The 20,180-nt window shown below is 38.0% G+C and overlaps 1 protein-coding gene across 1 annotated transcript in view; it reads right to left on the bottom strand.

The window, feature by feature from the left end:
* Nucleotides 1-5,423: 5,423 nt before the first annotated feature.
* LOC140237501 (uncharacterized) overlaps nt 5,424-20,180 on the bottom strand; it is a 51,082-nt gene continuing 36,325 nt past the window's right edge. The window contains exons 45-62 of the mRNA XM_072317429.1: nt 19,268-19,321; nt 18,849-18,902; nt 18,153-18,206; nt 17,735-17,788; nt 17,120-17,227; nt 16,650-16,703; nt 16,183-16,236; nt 14,918-15,079; nt 14,428-14,535; nt 14,009-14,116; nt 13,364-13,471; nt 12,779-12,886; nt 12,216-12,377; nt 10,377-10,607; nt 8,651-8,825; nt 8,048-8,151; nt 7,476-7,736; nt 5,424-6,656 (exon numbers count right to left, since the gene is read on the bottom strand). Of these exons, the coding sequence (XP_072173530.1) occupies nt 6,510-6,656; nt 7,476-7,736; nt 8,048-8,151; nt 8,651-8,825; nt 10,377-10,607; nt 12,216-12,377; nt 12,779-12,886; nt 13,364-13,471; nt 14,009-14,116; nt 14,428-14,535; nt 14,918-15,079; nt 16,183-16,236; nt 16,650-16,703; nt 17,120-17,227; nt 17,735-17,788; nt 18,153-18,206; nt 18,849-18,902; nt 19,268-19,321 (2,106 nt within the window). The 3' untranslated portion in view covers nt 5,424-6,509. The remainder of the gene's footprint in view (nt 6,657-7,475; nt 7,737-8,047; nt 8,152-8,650; nt 8,826-10,376; nt 10,608-12,215; nt 12,378-12,778; nt 12,887-13,363; nt 13,472-14,008; nt 14,117-14,427; nt 14,536-14,917; nt 15,080-16,182; nt 16,237-16,649; nt 16,704-17,119; nt 17,228-17,734; nt 17,789-18,152; nt 18,207-18,848; nt 18,903-19,267; nt 19,322-20,180) is intronic.

Here is a 20,180-nt window from a genome sequence, read left to right on the forward strand (position 1 = left end):
CTGGGCATTCGTTGGCTAGATACGCTCTAGTGTGATGGGGGCTACAGAGAATTTCACAAAACTTCACTTTTTGAATAAAGTACACATTCTTCGACTTGTTACTGACGTATGTTAAGGGTAATATTATTTCCCCTGCCTTCTGAAAGAGAGAAGTCTAGTGTTCTTTTGTTCTGCGAGAAAATGGAAATATGTTGAATTTTCTTGATTCTTTCTTTAATCGTTGTACACATGTGACATCACAAGCTATAGTAGTCTTCTCATCCAGCCGTGACTGAGCAGAAACTTCAAAAATTCATAACTTTTGAACGGATTGTCCGATTTTCCTCAAACTCTCACTGATGTGTTCTACTAATATTGCTGCATTCACTCAACCCACACGTCTATGAAGGTGATATTGTCCTTGAAATGTATGTCATCCCTGGTCGCTATAGGAGATAAATATTACCAGGCAGTGACAGTACAAGTCCAGTGCATTTAAATAGGGATATCAAAATAAGTAGGTCTTCAAATTTTGTTTGAAGTTATCCAGTGTTGGTGATGATTTCAGATGAGGGGGGAGCTTATAATATTGCGGCCTGGGAGCAGTAGAGGAGAAAGCTGCATCGATCGTCAGATAGTTTGTTGGTGCGTGGTTGAGTGAAGGTAACGGATGATGAAAAGTGAGTGCGCTTACGCTAGAGTCACACACGGCCGGATTTCATACCTGGTCCATAAGGAATTAAGACCGTATCGACCCGGTTCGAGCCTTAGAGACCCGCATTGCCCCGCATCGGAACCCGTGTCAATTCCTGATGGATTCCTGGGGCTACGATGTATACGGCGGTGAAAAATTTTTGGTCATGTTCAAAATTTTCTCACGGATTTCAATTCCGTATTGATATCCGAATTGACCCGGTTCGAACCGCATTGACTCTCACTGACCCGCTGCAACCCGCAGCCTAAAACCGTATGGACCCTGGACCGCATTTGCCTTCATGCAACGGATGATGACAAGGTTTACGGTACGGGTCTAAGCGGGTTGACACGGGTCGATAGGGGTCGAAAAGGATTCAGTTAAGGATTCATTAAGCGGATTTTTATACGGTTCGATTCGGGTCAACACTGGTCTCTACGGCTCGAACCGGGTCGATACGGTTTTAATTCCTTATGGACCCGGTATGAAATCCGGCCGTGTGTGACTCTAGCGTAAGCGCACTCACTTTTCGATGTATACCAACCGGGAGTTCGTCCTAATTCACTGTCGAAAAAATTCCATAATTTGGGACCATTGTGATTAAAAGTATTCTGTAACATTAAGTAACCTAGTTTTCGGTATATGAAACATATCACTCTGTCGTGTGGGATATCTATGTATTTCTTTATTTTTCTTAAATAAAAACTCCAAAACTTCAGGCAAAACACAATTATTCAAATTACACCCATAAATACATCTTAAAATTATTTTTTGAACATCCAATAACTTATCAATATTCGTCCTAGCTGAGCTTCCCCACGCTAATATTCCATAGTTTAGATACGGCAAAACCATAGTTGAATATAGCACCAGTAATATCTAATCGAAAAAAAACTGCTTTGATTTATAAATAACACCTGCATTTCTCGAAATCAGTTTATTCAAATAAACGAGGTGAGTGTTTCAATTGAAATGATCGTCAATAAAAAGCCACAAAAATTTTGGTATCTTTGGTACGAATTTATGAAGGGGTCTGGGACATTCTATTTTATTTACAGGTGTGAGCCCTATAGGGTCACTTGACTCGCAGTCGGATGGTTGGGACATCGTTGACTCTTGATCCATCCCAACCAACACACATCACACACACACACGCACACACAAACACAAACAAACAAACGATAAAACGATAAAAAGAAACAACAAACAAACAAACAAACAAAGTTGACCAATAGGCCCTACGGGAACTTCTTGATTCATGAGACAACACTCAGCGGAGGATAGATTGAAATGAATGTACCTGAAGTGAAATCAAAACGTGACAAGGAAATAATCATTCGCGACCCACATTGCATCCACATTATATACACAGTGCAGCTCTTCGGGTTCGTAGTCATTAAAAGGGAATTTACCTAAAATATGCACGCGGATTCATTGAATGCAGAGATATTTGTGGTAAACACTTTAAGTACAGTTTGAGGAAAATCAGACAATCCATTCAGGAGTTTGGAATTTGATGTTTAGGTTAAATCCATGTAACATAAGACGACTAAAACGACAGTCGTGATGTCGACAGGGCAACATGACGACTTTCACAGAACGTAATTATTAAACCAAAAGAACAATAATGTCATTGCTTCTACTTCTCATGGACATCAGTTAGGGTTAATATTATTCACCCTGCCTTCTGAATATATCTCATTTTCGGTGTTTTGCGTCGTAACTACCTTCCTACCATATCATCACAATTGTAAGTGGTCTCCCAGCGATAACAAAACACCTATTTAACCATAACATTAGAATATATAATTTTGATTGTCAGATTTTCATCAAACTTCACCAATGTGTACTTCAAATATGATTTTCTGTGTAACACTGAATTCAGTAGTCCAGTAGACGGTGTCATAGACCATGTACATAATTATTTGTTCTACAATGGTACTGAAGCAAATTTAGCTTGGTTGCCACCTTGGCAACCTTGGGCATTTTTTTTTTTAATCAGCCTAATTAGCAAAATGACGTAATTAGCATATTTATGTAAGATATGTATAGGGCCTATACTTCTAATCTTACATGAAATCCTAGCTAATCTTACATGAAATGTACATGAAATATGATAACATGGGAAATACATTTCAAGGGTTTTCTGTAGCGAGGAATCCATTGATAACACGATTTTTAAATTTCAAATGTGTGTTTTCTCGTCGTAATTAGAGTAATGCGTTAATTTGCCTTTGCACAATAGTGAAGTAGATGGTAATGACTTATATACCATGTATATGACCTAAAAATGTCGTTTAGCAAAAAGTTCTGTTGTTGTTGTGGTTGATTCATAATCATTATTCTAGAGGCATAAATGAAAGCAAGAGAATATTCATCAAAAGGGTGAAGGTTGAAGTTTGAATTTTCTTCAATTTGTCTCCCTGCTACCGTCTTGTCCGCATTGGACTATTATACTTAACATAACAATGTCGGAATCTCGGAGCTTGGGTATATATTCCAAGTTCATAGTGTCACTGCCGGCAACCAGGGACAGCCTGGTGGTAGTGTCGCTGCCCGGAAAGCAGAAGATGACATGTTCGAATCCCGTGGTTCTTTTTTCCGACATGTTTGTTAAATTACTGATCAGCAGTTGCGATCATACACATTTCATTATTATATAGAGGGGGACAAACTTGAAGAAAATTCACACCTCAATCTTCACACCTTCGACTAATATTCTCTTGCTTTCAATAAAACTGTTTCTAGACTAAACCGTCTACAGTAATGATTTGTTGGGAAGAATAGCGATAACTCCTTATATTTTAGGCTTTAGTGCACTTTTTTAATGGTTAAGATGATTTGTGATACAACTGACGTACACATATGCATAAATGTGACAACTCGAACACTTTTAAATCTCTGCTCCAGTTATGGTAAACAGTGTTTAATCTTAATCCAGGAAGCTTTGATATTGCCAATTTTGATACAGGAAACCTGGAAACACGCAAAATACAGTTTTGTTTAATATAAGGGTTATATATAACGAGGAATTCATTTGAAACACAAGTTTATAATTTCAAATTATGTAAGTACCTTCAATATCATAATTAGCATGTGTACAAAAGTGAAGTACAGTAGATAGCATGTAATCCATCACATAACAGAGGCTGCTCATCGCAATATGTATGTATACTTTTTTTTCTGTATGTTGTATTATATCCAAAAATGTGTGTGTGTGTGGGTGATATGTATATTTGCACACGCCATGAATGTAGTGCCCTTTTCGCAATATTGTTCTATACATGAAGCCATGTTTTGATATCACTGGCAGTGGCACAACTTCATTTTGTGTTTTTGTTTGTATTGATCATGATGAAGGTCTTTATGGCCAGAAGGTTGAGAACAAAAAGGTAAGAGGAGGAAGCGAAGGAATACTATTCTGTCTTTTGCCTATAATGTCTCCACCACCTGGAAGTTTAGCACAAATGTATGTACATGTGTATATACAATGTATATACATATAAATATATATATATATATATATATATATATATATATATATATATATATATATATATATATATATATATTGTATACATACCAATATACCTGTATATACACATATTATATACTAACTCACTGTCTGTTAAAGTGGAAATTTTCGCGGTGTTGAAATTTTTGTGCATTTCGCACAATCAGAAGCCAGCACGAAAATAAAATATTTTGTGTGCCATATGTTCAAGTAGTTGATGTTTTGATTCTGTGGGATTCAGCCAAGTCTAGCGAAAATATCCACTTTTACACTATACATTGTATGTAAATAAATAAATGATTATATATGTATATATATATATATATATATATATATATATATATATATATATATATATATATATATATATATATATAAATATATATAATACCTGTATATATATATATATATTAAATATATATATGTATAAAACACCATTTCCAGCCAAAGGGGATATACAGAATAAATGGTACATGTAGTTTGGTGAAATTTTGATATTTAAAGCATCATCTATCTATATTTGTGCATACATAGACATACATTTCATGTTTAAACACGTACACACACATACACATACATGTATATCCTTGTTATCAAGTGTTTCATAATCATCCTTCATTCAAAAAGCACATCAAGCTGTTCCAGGTTGTCTGCAAACTTGACAGGGGAAGGGTCTCTCAATGTAGTCTCTTTCGGAGACTCCAGAAGTAAAATTTATTCATATACATGTATGTAAGGTTAATGTGCTTATACATGTATATGTTGTTTGTGTATGTATGTGAGTGTGTGCTCATGTGCCAAATTTTGTGTCAGCTATAGGGTACAGAAACAAGAGAATCTTGAGGTTAGTTTTTAAATAAGGCCCATTGCCCTCTCATTAACCCCTTCACTAGATAACTTTGTTTGTTTGCTTGTTTGTTTGTTTTTGTCACATTGTCATTTATACAGTACATGTACTTGTCAAATCATTATCACATTTTTATGTATGCTGTTTTGGAAAGTGAAAATAGAGGAATTGCATGAAATGAATTGAGTTCCTAAAAGAATAGAGAGAGTGTATGACCTAACTGGTCAGATGGGACTGGAAAAAATATACACCCATCGAATACTTTTTTTTTCTTTTTTTTTTTAAATTTTCAGCCACACAGAGAGAATCAAATCAGCACTCTTTCAAACAAAACGGAAACATGTCCTCTAGCTCAGTAAAACAAAGATGACATAGTACAGATGACGATGCACAGCACTAAGTCCCGTAGCACACATGGTCACTTTTTTTTCTTTATTTGCAATAAAAACCTCTCACCTTACAAATTTTATAAAAATATAAGGTTTCTTCATGGTCATATCATCATGAGCTTCTGCTTGCCTTTAATTCTCACTGGTTGATGACAAGACTCATTTGAAATGCATTCCTGAGGAACTGGCCTAAAACTGTCCCTATCTTCAATTTGTATGGATGATTGCATAGAATAGGATTTATAAGAGCACCATTGATTCAATTCACACCTTTGCATGCCCGATCATGTGGCATTTTATGATACACTAATATACATATTGATTATATTTAGGCAAGATAACAAATATCCTGTGACATACAAACTTTGAATGTAATACCTTTCAAACATACATATAAAAAGAGGAAGTTTGGAGGAAAAGACTCCAACTAGGCAAGTTTTAAGGCAGCTGACAACTGGTTGGTGAAAAGACAGACATTCATTACAGATACTACAGCTAAAGCTATTTCTGTCTCCCTAGCTAGCGTTCATTACAGGTCTTATTTCACTCATAATCTCATGACATCAATACTATCCAAGCACCTCTGACAATTCACACAATTTGAACTAAAGGAATTGATTCAGATACATTTGTGGAATACTGGCAATTGAGCACATAATCTATCCCATGAAGTACCTTAAGCTGAAGTGCACTTGAAAAACAGACCTCACATGAAAATCAAGAGTTGCATTGAGATGTGTTTTTTAAGTCAGTAAAAATAAATGGACGATTCCAGACTCCGCAGCAGCTCTCACAAAACATGGTCATATCTTGTATTGCTATTGCTATTTGTAAGATTGCAGAGGGAAAGGAGAGCTCTGCTTTGAAGTCTGCGACAATATACAATACTGAGATCAGAGCTACGGGATTACTTCAACCCAACAGAACCCATAAACACCATTTATTGGCACTTGTAAAAAAAAAAAAAAAAAGAAGGTTTGGAAGATAAGAGAGAACTGGTCATGGAAGCTGCTTTGGAGTCACATCCTTGGCGGTGTTTCAATCAATTAGCTACAACATAATCAGTTCAGAAACTAGACAGGTGTTTTATGAAAAGCACACAGGTCCCATCTCCAGGCCAAACTCTTGATTTGCAAGTCCTACTTCACCAGGAGCAAAATCAATGATGGGCAGTCTCGTTGTCTTCTTGGTTTCATATTCATAGACGGACGTCCCAACTGCTGAAGACGGCGTCTGCAAAGAATAGATGAGATAAGAGATGCACATCATATTATGTTTCAACGAGGGGACACGTATCAAGCTTCTCTACAAGTGTTTGACTTGAACATTAAATAAGAGACATGCATGTACAGTAAATAAATTGAACTTTTCCTTGTAATTCCACTTTTCTACACATTTTACCATCCTAAGTTTTAATAAACCCATGAAAAACAAGATACATAACACACACATGCATAAATGAGAATTTCATGTAACTTCCTTGGTACAGTGCATTCCCTACTTTGACAAATAAAGGTAACAACCACAAGATTGAGGTCTCAAAGTTATCACCAATTCATCTTATACTGTAAAAGTGAATATTTTCGCGTGATTAATTTTTTTGTGCTTGGCGGGGTTAGAAGAGTTTCGTGTGTTTTTAATTCCGTGGAATCAAGACACCAACTACTGGAACATATGGCAAGTTAAATATTTGTGTGCTTTTATTTTTGGCACTAGTTTCTGGTTGCGTGAAATGCGCGAAAATTTCAACACTGTGAAAATTTCCACTTTTACGGTACGTTTCACTGTTTGGCTGTAACAAATGTTCAATATAACAAAAGAGAAATGCTTGTCCCGAAGACTTTTTATAATGCGAGTCACCTGCACCTATGATTTAAATGCTCTACCATGGTGAGATGCAATCATATTTCATGGGAAAATATGTTAGTGGGCCATTATTAAGCTTCAGGTTAGAGGGGGTGTTTCATAACGATGAGAATCAAAGTTCACGCCAGAGATAATAAAATTGGAATAAAGAATGAAAGAAAACTGAACACAATATGATGTACTTACTGAACATCCATCTTGAACTATCCTGTAGCCAAATTTGCTGTTTGCATCATCAATCAACTCCACCTCTGAGCTAGTAAGGAAGGTTGGGTTGCCCACTACATTCTTGCAGAAGTATGTGACAGTCTGGCGGGCAGTGGTAGATAGAAGCCTCAGGAATGTCATTTGAGTGGGCTCATCAACGTAGCTGAATCTGGATCCATTACCCATGCTGGAGAAGTAAGCCCGCTTCATTGGTCCAGTATACCACGTTTCAGTGGATACCTGTCAACAAGATGATGAAAAACAGTTATCTGCTGTCTTAAAATCATCAAACATGCACTTACTATGATAAACAAATAACAGGTCTTGATATAAGCATCTCAATATCATGATGGTATTCATGTACATGTACATGAGACCTTTTGTTGACACTTCTTTTTTTTTCTCTCTCCTTCTTTCTTCTTTTTCTTCTTCCTTTGATGAAGTAGCAAAATACATATCTTGATGCTTCTGGCTTTCTTTTTAAAATTTGTGTGTTCACTGAGTTTGGTTTGATGCACCTTTACACCCTTGAGAATGAAAAGCAGACATACCACTTCTCCCTGAGGAGATACACATGTAGCCTTGGTTTCAGCCTCACAGTAGACCTGGATAGCATCCTCCTTGCAGCCCAGGTTCGGATCAACCCAGTAGTATCCTAAGGCAGGGAGATCCATTTGTGAACATTTTAAAATTACAGCATAAAACATGGATATAAAAGGGGGCGTGGGGAAATCAGCCCGGCCTGTTTAGGGTTAAGGCATTCCATTACCAGCATTTATTATCCCTAATCCCTTAACAAGTACATTTGTATATTAAATTTCAGTACTCAACGCATGAACGACTGACCTAAGCCTTTAAAATTTCGCTGCTTTCAAGATTCATTTCACCTCAGTCATGTGCAGCATTCAAAGAATGAGCATTATTTAGTGATATGGGCTTACTCAATCTAATTAATTATTTCAGGTGATTTCATGCAACACACTTTCTACACGATACAAAAGATAACCATGGGTGATTATCATTCAAACAGAACCACACAAATTTCTTTGTGGTTCTTGGATAGTGTCTGCACAACCAGTGCTGGTTTGATTTGACTGAGAGGACATTAAGCAGCATTGATTTTTTTATCAAACCTTAAGTTTTGATAAACTCACCGCTCTCAGCATCCACATGGTTCAAGAAGATATCTCTGCAGGATCGGGCAGGGTTCTCCTGGCTCTTGCCTTGTGGCTCCTTGATCATGTTGATCTGCTTGCTAAGAGCACCAATAGTGGCCAGCAGCTCCTCATCATTGATCTTTACAGCATCATTCTTGTTGTTATCTCTGTACTGTAGGCAACAGGAAAACCGGAGATATTATAAACTCTCACCTAGTTCATTGATCCAATGGGGGTACTGTAACATTGTGTGCTAGACAGTTAAGAGTATAAAGGGGTACCTCAATTCTGATACTGTATATTGTAAATCAATAGAACATGAAATATCACATTGCTTGCCTACATATGTGTACTTGTTAAAGTTTGCCAGCTATCTAGGCTGTCTCCATTAACCCATCGAGGACGGACTGATTTTGCTACACCACGCAATTCCCATAGAAACCTGCCCGAGTATACTCGGACTCGTCCTCAATGGGTTATAGATGCAAATAGAGAGAAATCATGCAGTATCTCAATACATAAAGCCAAAACTTGTGTAATCAAACATTAGCCCTGCATTACAATCTCACTCTCACTACATGTATTTATTCAGTATCTCTTTGTATTATCTTTTACATATACATTTATCATTATTGAGGTGAATAGATCAGTCAATCTTATTTCACGCCTTCTTGATAGGATCAGCCAAACCCTGAACAAGATTTCCCCCTGCCCAACCTCCCCCTGCCCAACCCTCCCCCCCCCCCCCATGCCATGGTAAAATGAAAGCTTAACATACTTTTCCATTCCTCTTTAACTCTTTATGTGCCATGGTAAAAACCCCCTGTGTGCCACAGTATTCTGAGACATCAACTTTTTAAAGATAATATAAAGTTTTGGTACCTCAAAAGTTTCCCTGAATTTCCTTGTCTTAGCTTTTAAAAAACATTGTTTTTTTTTCAAATCGATGTAACTTTTAAAGATTCTTGTTATATTTGGATCTGTAGTGAGCAAAGTTGTAGAGAAAATGCTAAGCTTTACTTTGTCGTAAATTGTAAGACAAATCTGTTATTTCTTTTCTTTCATGTGACCAGGAACTACATTTATGTAAAAAGACATGACTTATGCACGCAGAATAGTGAGAGAAACTTAGAATTTACACACAAATTCAGTAGGAAACACCACTTGCTAGTCAATCCCCACATAAAATGCAAGCTCTGTGTGAGATGAACGAAATTGTGAGAAATGCTTTCATTGTACTGCGACATTTGGCGATTTATCAATCGGTTTGGGCAGGTTCGTGCATTTGAGCAGAATATGCGAAGTTGGCACACTGTCGACTGAGTCAGGCGTGCGAACGTGGCACATAAAGAGTTAACATGTACCTTGCATTATGTGATAACTGAATATCAAGCTGTGTTCCCAAAAGATTTTTCAAGTAAATTGCACTTTTTTTTCTCTCTTTTTTTTTTTTTCAAATCACGATTATGTGTGCAGAGGTCCTACCTCAGAGACCAGGACAATAATGTAGATACCTCTCATTTGAATGGAAAATAGTTCTAGATTTTTAGTTAAATAAATAGATAGATATTGATTGCTCATGACATACGAAGTATAAACACTTTGATAAAATGTTACATTGTTTTTAGCCCTAAAACTGCCAAGGGGGGTGGGTGGGTTCATTACAAGAAACAATCAGCTTTCATAAATGGGCTTAAGTTTCTTGGAAGCCAGGTCTACTTACAGCATATCCATATGGGTTGCCCTTGCCGCCAGACTGGTAAGCAGGGTATCTGATGCCATAGGAGCCCTGGGCCACTCCTGGAGGTCCTGGAGGTCCTGGAGGTCCTGGGGGACCAGCAGGTCCTTGACCACCAGACTCTCCACGTGGTCCACGTGGTCCTTCAGGTCCATCAAAGCCACGGGGTCCAGGAGGTCCATCATTACCATTTGATCCACGAAGACCAGGAAGTCCCTATTTGGAGAAAATCATTTGAAAACCACATCAAGATTGGTGTATCACAGGAAGTTGGTCTTGCTGCATATGAATAGATGTCAGTGGGATGGTATAGTTTTGGTTAAGACCTAATTTAATATTCTAACAATTTTTTTTTGTGAGTTGACGAGAAACCTCTTATGAAATTTGAAAGAACATGTAATTCCAAGAGGAATTCACCATCTACTTGATAAGAACTGGTTACGAAATGGCTGAAATATTCAAAACAGAGCGATGCTAATAAAAGGTGGGACCCACCTTTTATTACAATAGTTTTGTTTTACTTTGTTTTTAGATGTCTCAGCCATCCCAACACCAATTTTCATCAAATAAACTTTGAATTCCTCTTAAAATGGTATGCTCTATACTATTTCATAAGTGGTTTCTTGGTATCTCACAACAAGAGACCCACGGGTCTAGCGCTCTTTGAGTATCGCAAGTTCACCTATCACGCAGTCAATAATCTAAATTATTCACAGCTCTACTAAAATTTGACCAGGCATTCTCAAGTAGAAGATGAAAATGTACAATAAAAAAAAAAGGGCCCAAATTTTTTTAAGATTCCTTAATTTGGGGAGATTGGGGCCCCCTGGGGCCCCCTGGGTGGGGCATGGTGCCCATTTTGATAAAATGAGATCCTGACCCCCTAGGGATGCTACCTGCCAAGTTTGATGAAAATCCATCATGAGGTTTTCAGGAAGAAGATGAAAATGTACAATTCAGGCCCCCATTTGGACCTTCCCCCCCCCCCCCCCCTCCCCCTAGAGGGGCACCTATGGATCTGCTATGAACAAACTAGAAACTACAGTCATTAATGTACTCACTCATAGTATTATCTTAGCTCTGGGTGGGGCATGGTGCCCGTTTTAACAAATTGAGATCCTAACCCCCTAGGGATGCTACCTGCCAAGTTTGGTGAAAATGGGTCATGGGGTTCTCAAGAAGAAGATGAAAATGTACAATTTAGGCCCCATTAGGACCACTCCCCACCCCCCTCCCCTGGGTCCCAAGGGGGGCACCCCTGATTCTGCCATGAACAAACATGAAACTACAGTCATCAATGTACTAACTCATAGTATGAACGTAGCTCTATCACTTCTGGTTCTAGAGAAGAAGATTTTTACAGATTCCTTAATTTTGGGGGGTTTGGGCCCCCCCTGGGGGCCCCATGGGTGGGGCATGGTGCCCATTTTAACAAATTGAGTTCCTAACCCCCTAGGGATGCTACCTGCCAAGTTTGATGGAAATCGGTCTTGGGGTTTTCAAGAAGAAGATGAAAATGTAAAAAGTTTACGCACGACGCACGACGCACGACGCACGCCGTACGCCGGACGCCGGACGAAGGGCGAGCGCAACAAAAAGCTAATAAGCTAAAAAGTTAAAAGCCAAATCCTCATCCTCACCAATACACTACCATCCCCTTCATCTCTGCGACAAGTGGTGTGCATATAGGTTCTATATTATTTTTTGTTTTGTCACCATATCTTCATGAAGATTTTAAACAAATTTTACTGCTCAGTGTAATGTCTACCTTCCATATATAAGTACAGGATTTTGTTAGAGTCTACGTGGGGACGTGGAACTAACCCTGGCTCCTTGAGGTCCAGTCTCTCCAGGTGCACCAGCCTCTCCTGCAGATCCAGGGGGACCTTGAAGTCCAGGCATTCCAGGAACTCCTTGGTGTCCCTTGTGTCCAGCAGGTCCAGTTTCACCACGCTCACCAGCAGGTCCAGCAGGTCCAGCAGGGCCCTAAAAATCATACAAGTAAATTCCAAATCACTGACTATAGAGCACACAGAGAGCTTTAGCATCTCAAGCTCAGTATGTAAGTACTGGCAGTTCATTCATTTCACAAGAGGCAATAAAAAAGATATCTACTTGAGACATGTAAGACAGGATGAGATGCAGCAATAATACAGTACAATTAACCATGTCTGCTCTATTTCATTCTTTCATTCAAATTTTTCAAAAATGTACACTTAGCCAACCCCCAAATTGTCATCTAAAACACTATATGCATCTACATAATGTGTGTGTGTGTGTGTGTGTACATATTCATTGTACATTTATAAGTTACATTGTATATGTAAACAGAATGACATAAATATTTTCAGTAATCCCACTATTTGCATATTAGATGAAAAACTTACAGCAGGGCCAGTAGCACCACGAGCACCGGTAGGACCTTGAGGTCCTGGGGCTCCAGCAGCTCCAGTCTCTCCACGGGGTCCAGCTGCTCCTGCGGGTCCAGGAGCTCCCTGAATGAGTCAAATGAAACTAGCTGGTTAGAAACTTTAACCCCCACAATTTTCCATTGATCGTATTAAACGACAAAAATTCAATGTTTCTGACACTGAAGTCTAAAACATGATGTTATTCCTGGTTGAATAACTTCAGAATAGTGATCAGTTAGATATATCAGGATTTGAGCCTCTGGCATAATTGCGTTTAAATAAAAAACTAAAAATTCCTAAATTTTATGCACAAACTAAGTTGCGATGTTATGACATGCTCACTTTGTCATTTGCATTTTCATATTGACCATTCAAGAACTGTTTCCAGAAAATTTGGTGAAACTTCAAAAGTAATAACTCTGTTATTTTTCATCTGATTTCAATCAAAATGTTAACATTGAACTCGTAATATTTTACTCATTCGTATCAGACTTAACTTATATTTGGACTGGACTTCCCCTTTAATACGAAGGTGCAATTAGTCAAGCTATTTCAACTTACAAGAGGTCCAGGGGCTCCAGGAGAGCCATTAGCTCCTGCTGCACCAGTGTCTCCCTTCTCTCCTCGAGGTCCTTGTGGTCCGGGAGCACCATCATTTCCATCACTTCCCTAAAAGACAAGGGAAAAAAATTGGTAGAAAGGGTAAACTAAGGGTCAGACCAGAATGTATACAGAAGACAAACAGGCGTACAGCCATAGGTTTACACCACTGTAGAATACAAATGCATGGTACAAATAACATGTCACAGGAGATAAATTTCAGTACTTCAAGTTTTGTTTTGTTTTTTCCAAGACCTTGTAGAACTTTCTACAATTATAAGGGAAGTTCTTTCTTCAAGTTGACAGGAAATTCTGAAAAGAAAATGTACTGCATTAATCACTTGCAAACTTCTTTCTTATAAGGAAATACTTTTTAAATAGGTTAGGCGAGTCCATTTTAAAGGAGTAAAACACCATTTTACAGCTTAAAATCTGCTCTTTCCGGATCTGCCCTTACTAGAAAATTTATGTCTGGCGACCTTTTGTGGCTTTGTAGTACAGGGCCACAAATGATAACATGTTCACAGCAGCTTCTTAACTGCAAGCAATTTACTGCAAACAGTATTAGAGTGAATGGTAGAGGGAAAAGGAGGGTGGGCTACTTACAGGCAGGCCGTTCTCTCCAGCAGGTCCAGGGTTTCCAGGTGCTCCAACTGATCCTTGTGATCCCCTCTCTCCAGACTTTCCAGGTGGTCCTCGGCTTCCACTTTCACCCTGTCAAATTAGGGGAACATTAAATAAACCTCTTACCTGGAGGCAAGTCTTGACAACAATCTCACATATATTATTCACAATCATATACAACTTGCTAAGTCATGCTAAATCTTATGATACTCTTATCTTTTAAAACCAAGTTCAGTATGTTGGTTGAAAGACAATATGAACCTTTGTATTAATCAATGTATAGTGAATGAAATGACTTGCACATAGTGGTGGAACAATTACATACTTTTTGGTAGATCATCACAATTTGCATCATTCAGTGTTTTCCCTTTATTCAATTTTATTCAATGTTTGATACTTACAGGGGCACCAGGGGGTCCAGGGGGTCCACGGGGTCCAATAGCTCCAGCAAGACCAAGGATACCTGAGGGGCCTGGTGGTCCAGGAGGTCCAGCGGGTCCAGCAGGTCCCTATTAAGTACAAAGAAAACATTTTTGAATGGGCGAATGGTTTCACATTTAGTCTCAATATATCAATGTCCATGTATAGGTATACTGTAAGCACGTCTAATTAGAACTTATTTGGGTCAAGGACTTTCTCGTGCCTTTGACAGCAATTCATGATTTTTCATCATTGCAGTCCTTATTCATTAGAATCAACTTACCTCGGGTCCTTTATTGTAGAGTACATTGTACATATGTTGAACTACTTCTAGTAACCTGATGGTGTTTATTAAATAAGACAAGCAATAGATATTCAGACAACACAGCTCAGGATGAGGCAAGAAAAATAAAACACCGCACTGATAGGACATGTGACTTATTTCAAGTGAGAAAGAAGTATGACACATACGGTGGATCCATCATTTCCTTTGTCTCCACGATCTCCTGGGGGTCCAGTGGCTCCAGAAAGACCAGCCTGTCCTGGAGGTCCAGTGTTTCCTGGCTCTCCACGGGCACCAGGTTGGCCAGGGCTGCCTGCACTACCAGCGGGTCCAGTGGGTCCAGGTGGTCCCTATGGTCACAGAGGGTAGAAGAATGCATGAAATAAAAATTCTAAGATTAAGAGACACAACATTCCTGTGTGTGCAAACATGCATGCAACAACACTGCTAGCTGAATCTATTAGTTTGCTTCGAGTCCCCCCTCCCAAATGGCAGACAGTCAAATGCAATATTTGGATCAGAGCCTGATAAAGCTAAGGTGTCCCAATGTCAATTTCCCAATGTCAATTTCCCAATTCCAAAGATGTGGCTAGTTGTGTTGATACTTTTTGAAAGAAACTAAAGCACAAGTACAGTTTGTATAAATGTGGACTGGGTATAAGCTGCAATGAAGTAGTAGAACACATCAGTGAGAGTTTAGGGAAAATAAGATGATCGATTCAAAGTTATGAATTGTTAACAGTTTTGGTGGCGTGATCACTAGATAGGAGACCAAACATCCACACTTCATGACGTCATTATTGACAATCAGCAATATAAAAAGTAAAAAGAAAACTCAGCAATAGATACTAAGTATGCAATGAAACAAAAAATATGCTTCAAAATAGGAAGTGTTAATTTTGTAACATGTTTGACCATGCTTAGCTCTGGTCCTGAAAATACTACACATAGCAAAGCAATACTATAATCTACATATCATAGAAGGGAGGGGAATAAAAATTACATAATACTGCTATCATAAGCAGATCTGAACTTTGACTGCAAACCCGTCCCACTCTCAACCCCCCCCCCCCAAAAAAAAAAAAAAAAAAAAATGAAGTAAATAAGTAAAAATAGCAAAATTATTGTAAACCTGCAAGTATGAATTACATAATTGTTCACATCTGTGATATACTACAAGGAGAGGGAAACTGTGCAAAGAATAGTATTGTGTGAGTATTTGAGCAGGTAAGTGTTCCGATGTGTGGTTCATTACAACTTACATCACACATCACAAAATATAATTAAAGCCTTTATTCGTATGATCTGCAGTATTCTCTTTAGTGGGAAACATCCCAGACTCACATTTCTGTTCTGTTACTAGTGTCAATATTCAAAGGTCTCTAGTCTTGAGAGTGAATGCATAACACAGAAAGATAGAGTTCTTTTAGGAAGATGTAATTCGTTGACAAACCTGTGCTCCTGGTGCTCCAACATTTCCAATAGGTCCAGGGGGTCCAGAAGCTCCCTGAACAGACAAGTAAAAAAAAGAAAAAGAAAAAAAAGAGTGCATTAATATAATATTCACTGACCTCTATTTCTTAAAAGCATAGAAGGGGACATGCTTAATTTTCCTTGATAATAAACAAAATAAATTTAATTTCAGATAACAAACTATAGACTTAGAAGGGCAGATGGACATGAAATAAATCAAGAGAAAAAGAGCTCAAATAATTTAAGGGGGGAAAGTATTGTTTCAGTATTGTCCATTCATCTACATACTAAACTGAGTGAAGTTTGTATTTTAAGTGCTACAATAATAATGTACTGAAATTTCATGATGCCATCAAAGACAATCACACACAACATTCTTTTTGCCTTGAAAAGAAATCAGTGACAAGGTGTGCTGTTTCTGTTAGATAGTAATGACTGGCTACTGACCTGTGGTCCAGTTTCTCCACGTTCTCCTTGTGGGCCAGCAGCTCCAACAGGTCCCTAACATCAGACGGAAGGAATTGAATGGTTAAGAATTGTGAAGGGTACATTCACATCAGATAATTCTAGTCATGCTGAGGTTAAAGGCAATGTAGCATCAAAGGCAACACTCTAAAGACAATCTGATCCCTTACCCTATGATGAAAAAACAACAAAAAGCTCATAATTAAACACTGAGTGAGAAAGGCAATGGGACAGTTAAAATCATATTGAGGGACTCACAGTAATAACTGCTTGAGATTATACAAAGCCAGTAGGTTGACCCTATACAAGAGTGTTAAAGCAAGCATGCTCTATTTGGAAGTTTGTTTATCCTTAAGTAAATAACACACAGTGCCTCAACGTTTGAAATATCTCTCAAGCATTGCATGACAAGATTAAACCTAGCACACAGAAGAGGTTAATGTGAAATATACCTGTTGGCCTGGGTCTCCAGTGGGTCCAGCTGGTCCTGGAGGTCCAGTCTCTCCCCTAGCTCCTGATGGTCCAACATCTCCAGCTGGTCCTGGGTTTCCAGGGCGGCCCTGCAAGATGACAGGAGATTATCAGAGTGCCACAGCTGCCAACATTCCCATATCAAAATCAGGGAGATTCCAGTGAGTAATAGGGGAGTATTTGTGTAAGATAAAAAACAAACACACAATAATTGTATTCAGAATTCAAAGGAACATCTTACTCTCAAAGGCCAAGAATATAAAACTCAGAAATAATCAGTATTTCACGGATACTTTTGTATCTTGCACAGTCACTGACATAAACATTTACTGTACTGATAACAAACACAAACCATTCATTAACAAAAAGAGAGATTGATGATATATTGTTTTCCCACTTATCAAACAGAAATAATTTCATGAGTTCCCATCAATCCAGTCTTCCTTTACCTCTCAAGGAGCGTCACATTTCTCACAATACCCTTCTTGGATTTTTGTTCATACGATACACAGAGAGCACGTTCTTTAATACCCACAGCAGAAAATAAATAAGTCTCACAATTTCAAAGGAAGTAGGTAGATTTCTAAGTGACTTACAGGAGGTCCAGCAAATCCTTGGGATCCAGAAGCTCCCTGTGGTCCTTGGTCACCCTGTGATCAAAGATAGTCAGACACAAAAACAATTAAAATATCTAGACAAGAAACATTTATCACAGTTGCAACTCATTCAATCTTGACAAGGCCAAAAATTTATGGTTATGTTCCCTTACATTCATATGGTGCATTTTTTTAACTCTACAAAACGAAAAAAAATCAACAAAGTAATCATGAAGAATTTTTTTTTTTTTTTTTTTACTTTAGTCAAAGTGTTTTAACAACTGATGTCTTTCTCACAACTAGTGACTGCTGAACTTGTAAGAATGTAGGTTTCACATGAGCATTGAAGTTTAAACAGACTTAAAAGGTTTGGTGAACATGAATTATCATCATTTATGTCTATCCAGGGTATACTCACAGGATCTCCACGCTGTCCTGGGGCTCCGGGTGGTCCAGGTTCACCATTGTCTCCCTGTGAATCAGATCATATCAAAATAGGACAGCCATCAAGATGCTTGCAACAAATATACTTAGTCATGAATATTACAAAATGAAATGAGGAGCAAATATATATATATATATATATATATATATATATATATATATATATATATATATATATATATATATATATATATATACATATATACATACATACATACATATATATACATCACATGCAAGTTCTTCAAACTATATTTCAGTTGATGCTTAGTCCAATAAGTTCATCACTACGATAACCCTTGGCTTTCTGATTTTGTTATGTATAGCTTGCAATTATCAATACAACCTAGTTTTTCTTCTTGAATTCAATGCAGGCAAATAAATAACTTTCAACGACATGAATTTTGCACTAAATGTGAAATAGACTCTGAGATATCTGAGGAGGCAAAACAATCAGAATCTTCTTGTGGCAGCTAGAGAAGTGCTGGGTAAGGATCTTGTCTAGTGTTGGTCATACCTGCACTGCAGAGTCAAACTCAGCATTGGATCAGGTGTTATAAATGGGTGATATATCCTTGTTGATCACACCTCGTTGTGTAGAGATATAAAAGCAGGGAGTATGTTTTGTCAAAAAAAAAAAAAAAAAAAAAAAAATTAATTAAATACTCACCCTTTCTCCAGCAAGTCCAGCAGGTCCACTAGGTCCCATTGGTCCAACAGGGCCCTGGAAATGAGAGGGGGGGGGGGGGGGATGACAAAAAATGATAAAAAGAAATAATTTGGCAATAGAGCATTCCTTATTCCTGAGAGCTCTCATGCAAACACTGTGGTGTGATTTCAACAAGTTTTCTTTCTGTTTCTCTACAAAATCTAATGAGGACTACCCATGAGAGCACAAATCTAAAATGTTCCAACTTCATTTTTCCTGTGGCATCAATTAATCAATTTGGTGTTTCTAATGCTGTCCTATAGCAGAAGCATTATGATCACAGTCAATTTAAATAATGATCTTCAGTACATTATGATGCAGTGGAGCAGTAGAGAGGATAAGAGAGAGACTTAAGCTGACAGTAAGAGGAGTTATCTCACCCTCTGTCCCTCGGCTCCAGGAGGTCCATCAGGTCCAGGGCTTCCAGAAGGTCCCTGTCAGAAATGCAATGTCAGGAAAGTAAAGACAGTGACAGCAAATAATTTCAAATATGGCAAACTGTTCTTCAGAGATGTATACAGTTGAACCTCTCGTATCCGGACAAGTCGGGACCGGGGCTCGTCCGGATAAGGGATTTGGCCGGATACGAGAGACTCAATGCTTTATACATGTAGAGTCTACATATACATACACATGTACTGATGTAGCCCATTGTAGTACCACATGTAGCAATGTGTATACTGCAACCTTTTCATTGTTACACACAGTAACAGACCCCAAAATAGAGGTTCGTGTTTGCAAGAATGAAATCATTTTCTTTTATAAATTCTTGGGATGATTTACCTAAATAATTATTAAGAAATGTATCCATTGGGAATCCCCCTTTCCTCCCGTAATTATTAAAAAAAGATTAAAAAAATCACGGTGAGATTGCGTCCGGATAATAGAGAGATCCGGATAAAGGGAGGCTGGATAATAGAGGTTCAACTGTATCATGATTTTTCTTGAAAAGTAATATCCTGCTATGCTATGACCCTTGAACACCAGTTAGCTTTGTTTTATAGGGAAACCCAGTGAAATAAAATGATGAACGATAAGCTGTACTTCATACACACAATTTAAAGCACATAACATACTTTATGCAGGGATGCCAACCTCTGTAAACAGTTTTGCAGTATGATAAGCACAAGGCATATTAATGGTAAAACAGTATTTTCACCTTGCCTGTAATAAACGCGTGTTAATACATTTTGGGTAAAACTACTATTTTCCATGATACCTGCAGTATTTTAGGGGGAAAAATTAGGAAAAAAAAAATTATGATAAGTAACAGTTGGCATCTCTGTGTAAACC

This window comes from Diadema setosum, chromosome 14 (assembly GCF_964275005.1).
Source record: "Diadema setosum chromosome 14, eeDiaSeto1, whole genome shotgun sequence".
NCBI lineage: Eukaryota > Metazoa > Echinodermata > Echinoidea > Diadematoida > Diadematidae > Diadema > Diadema setosum.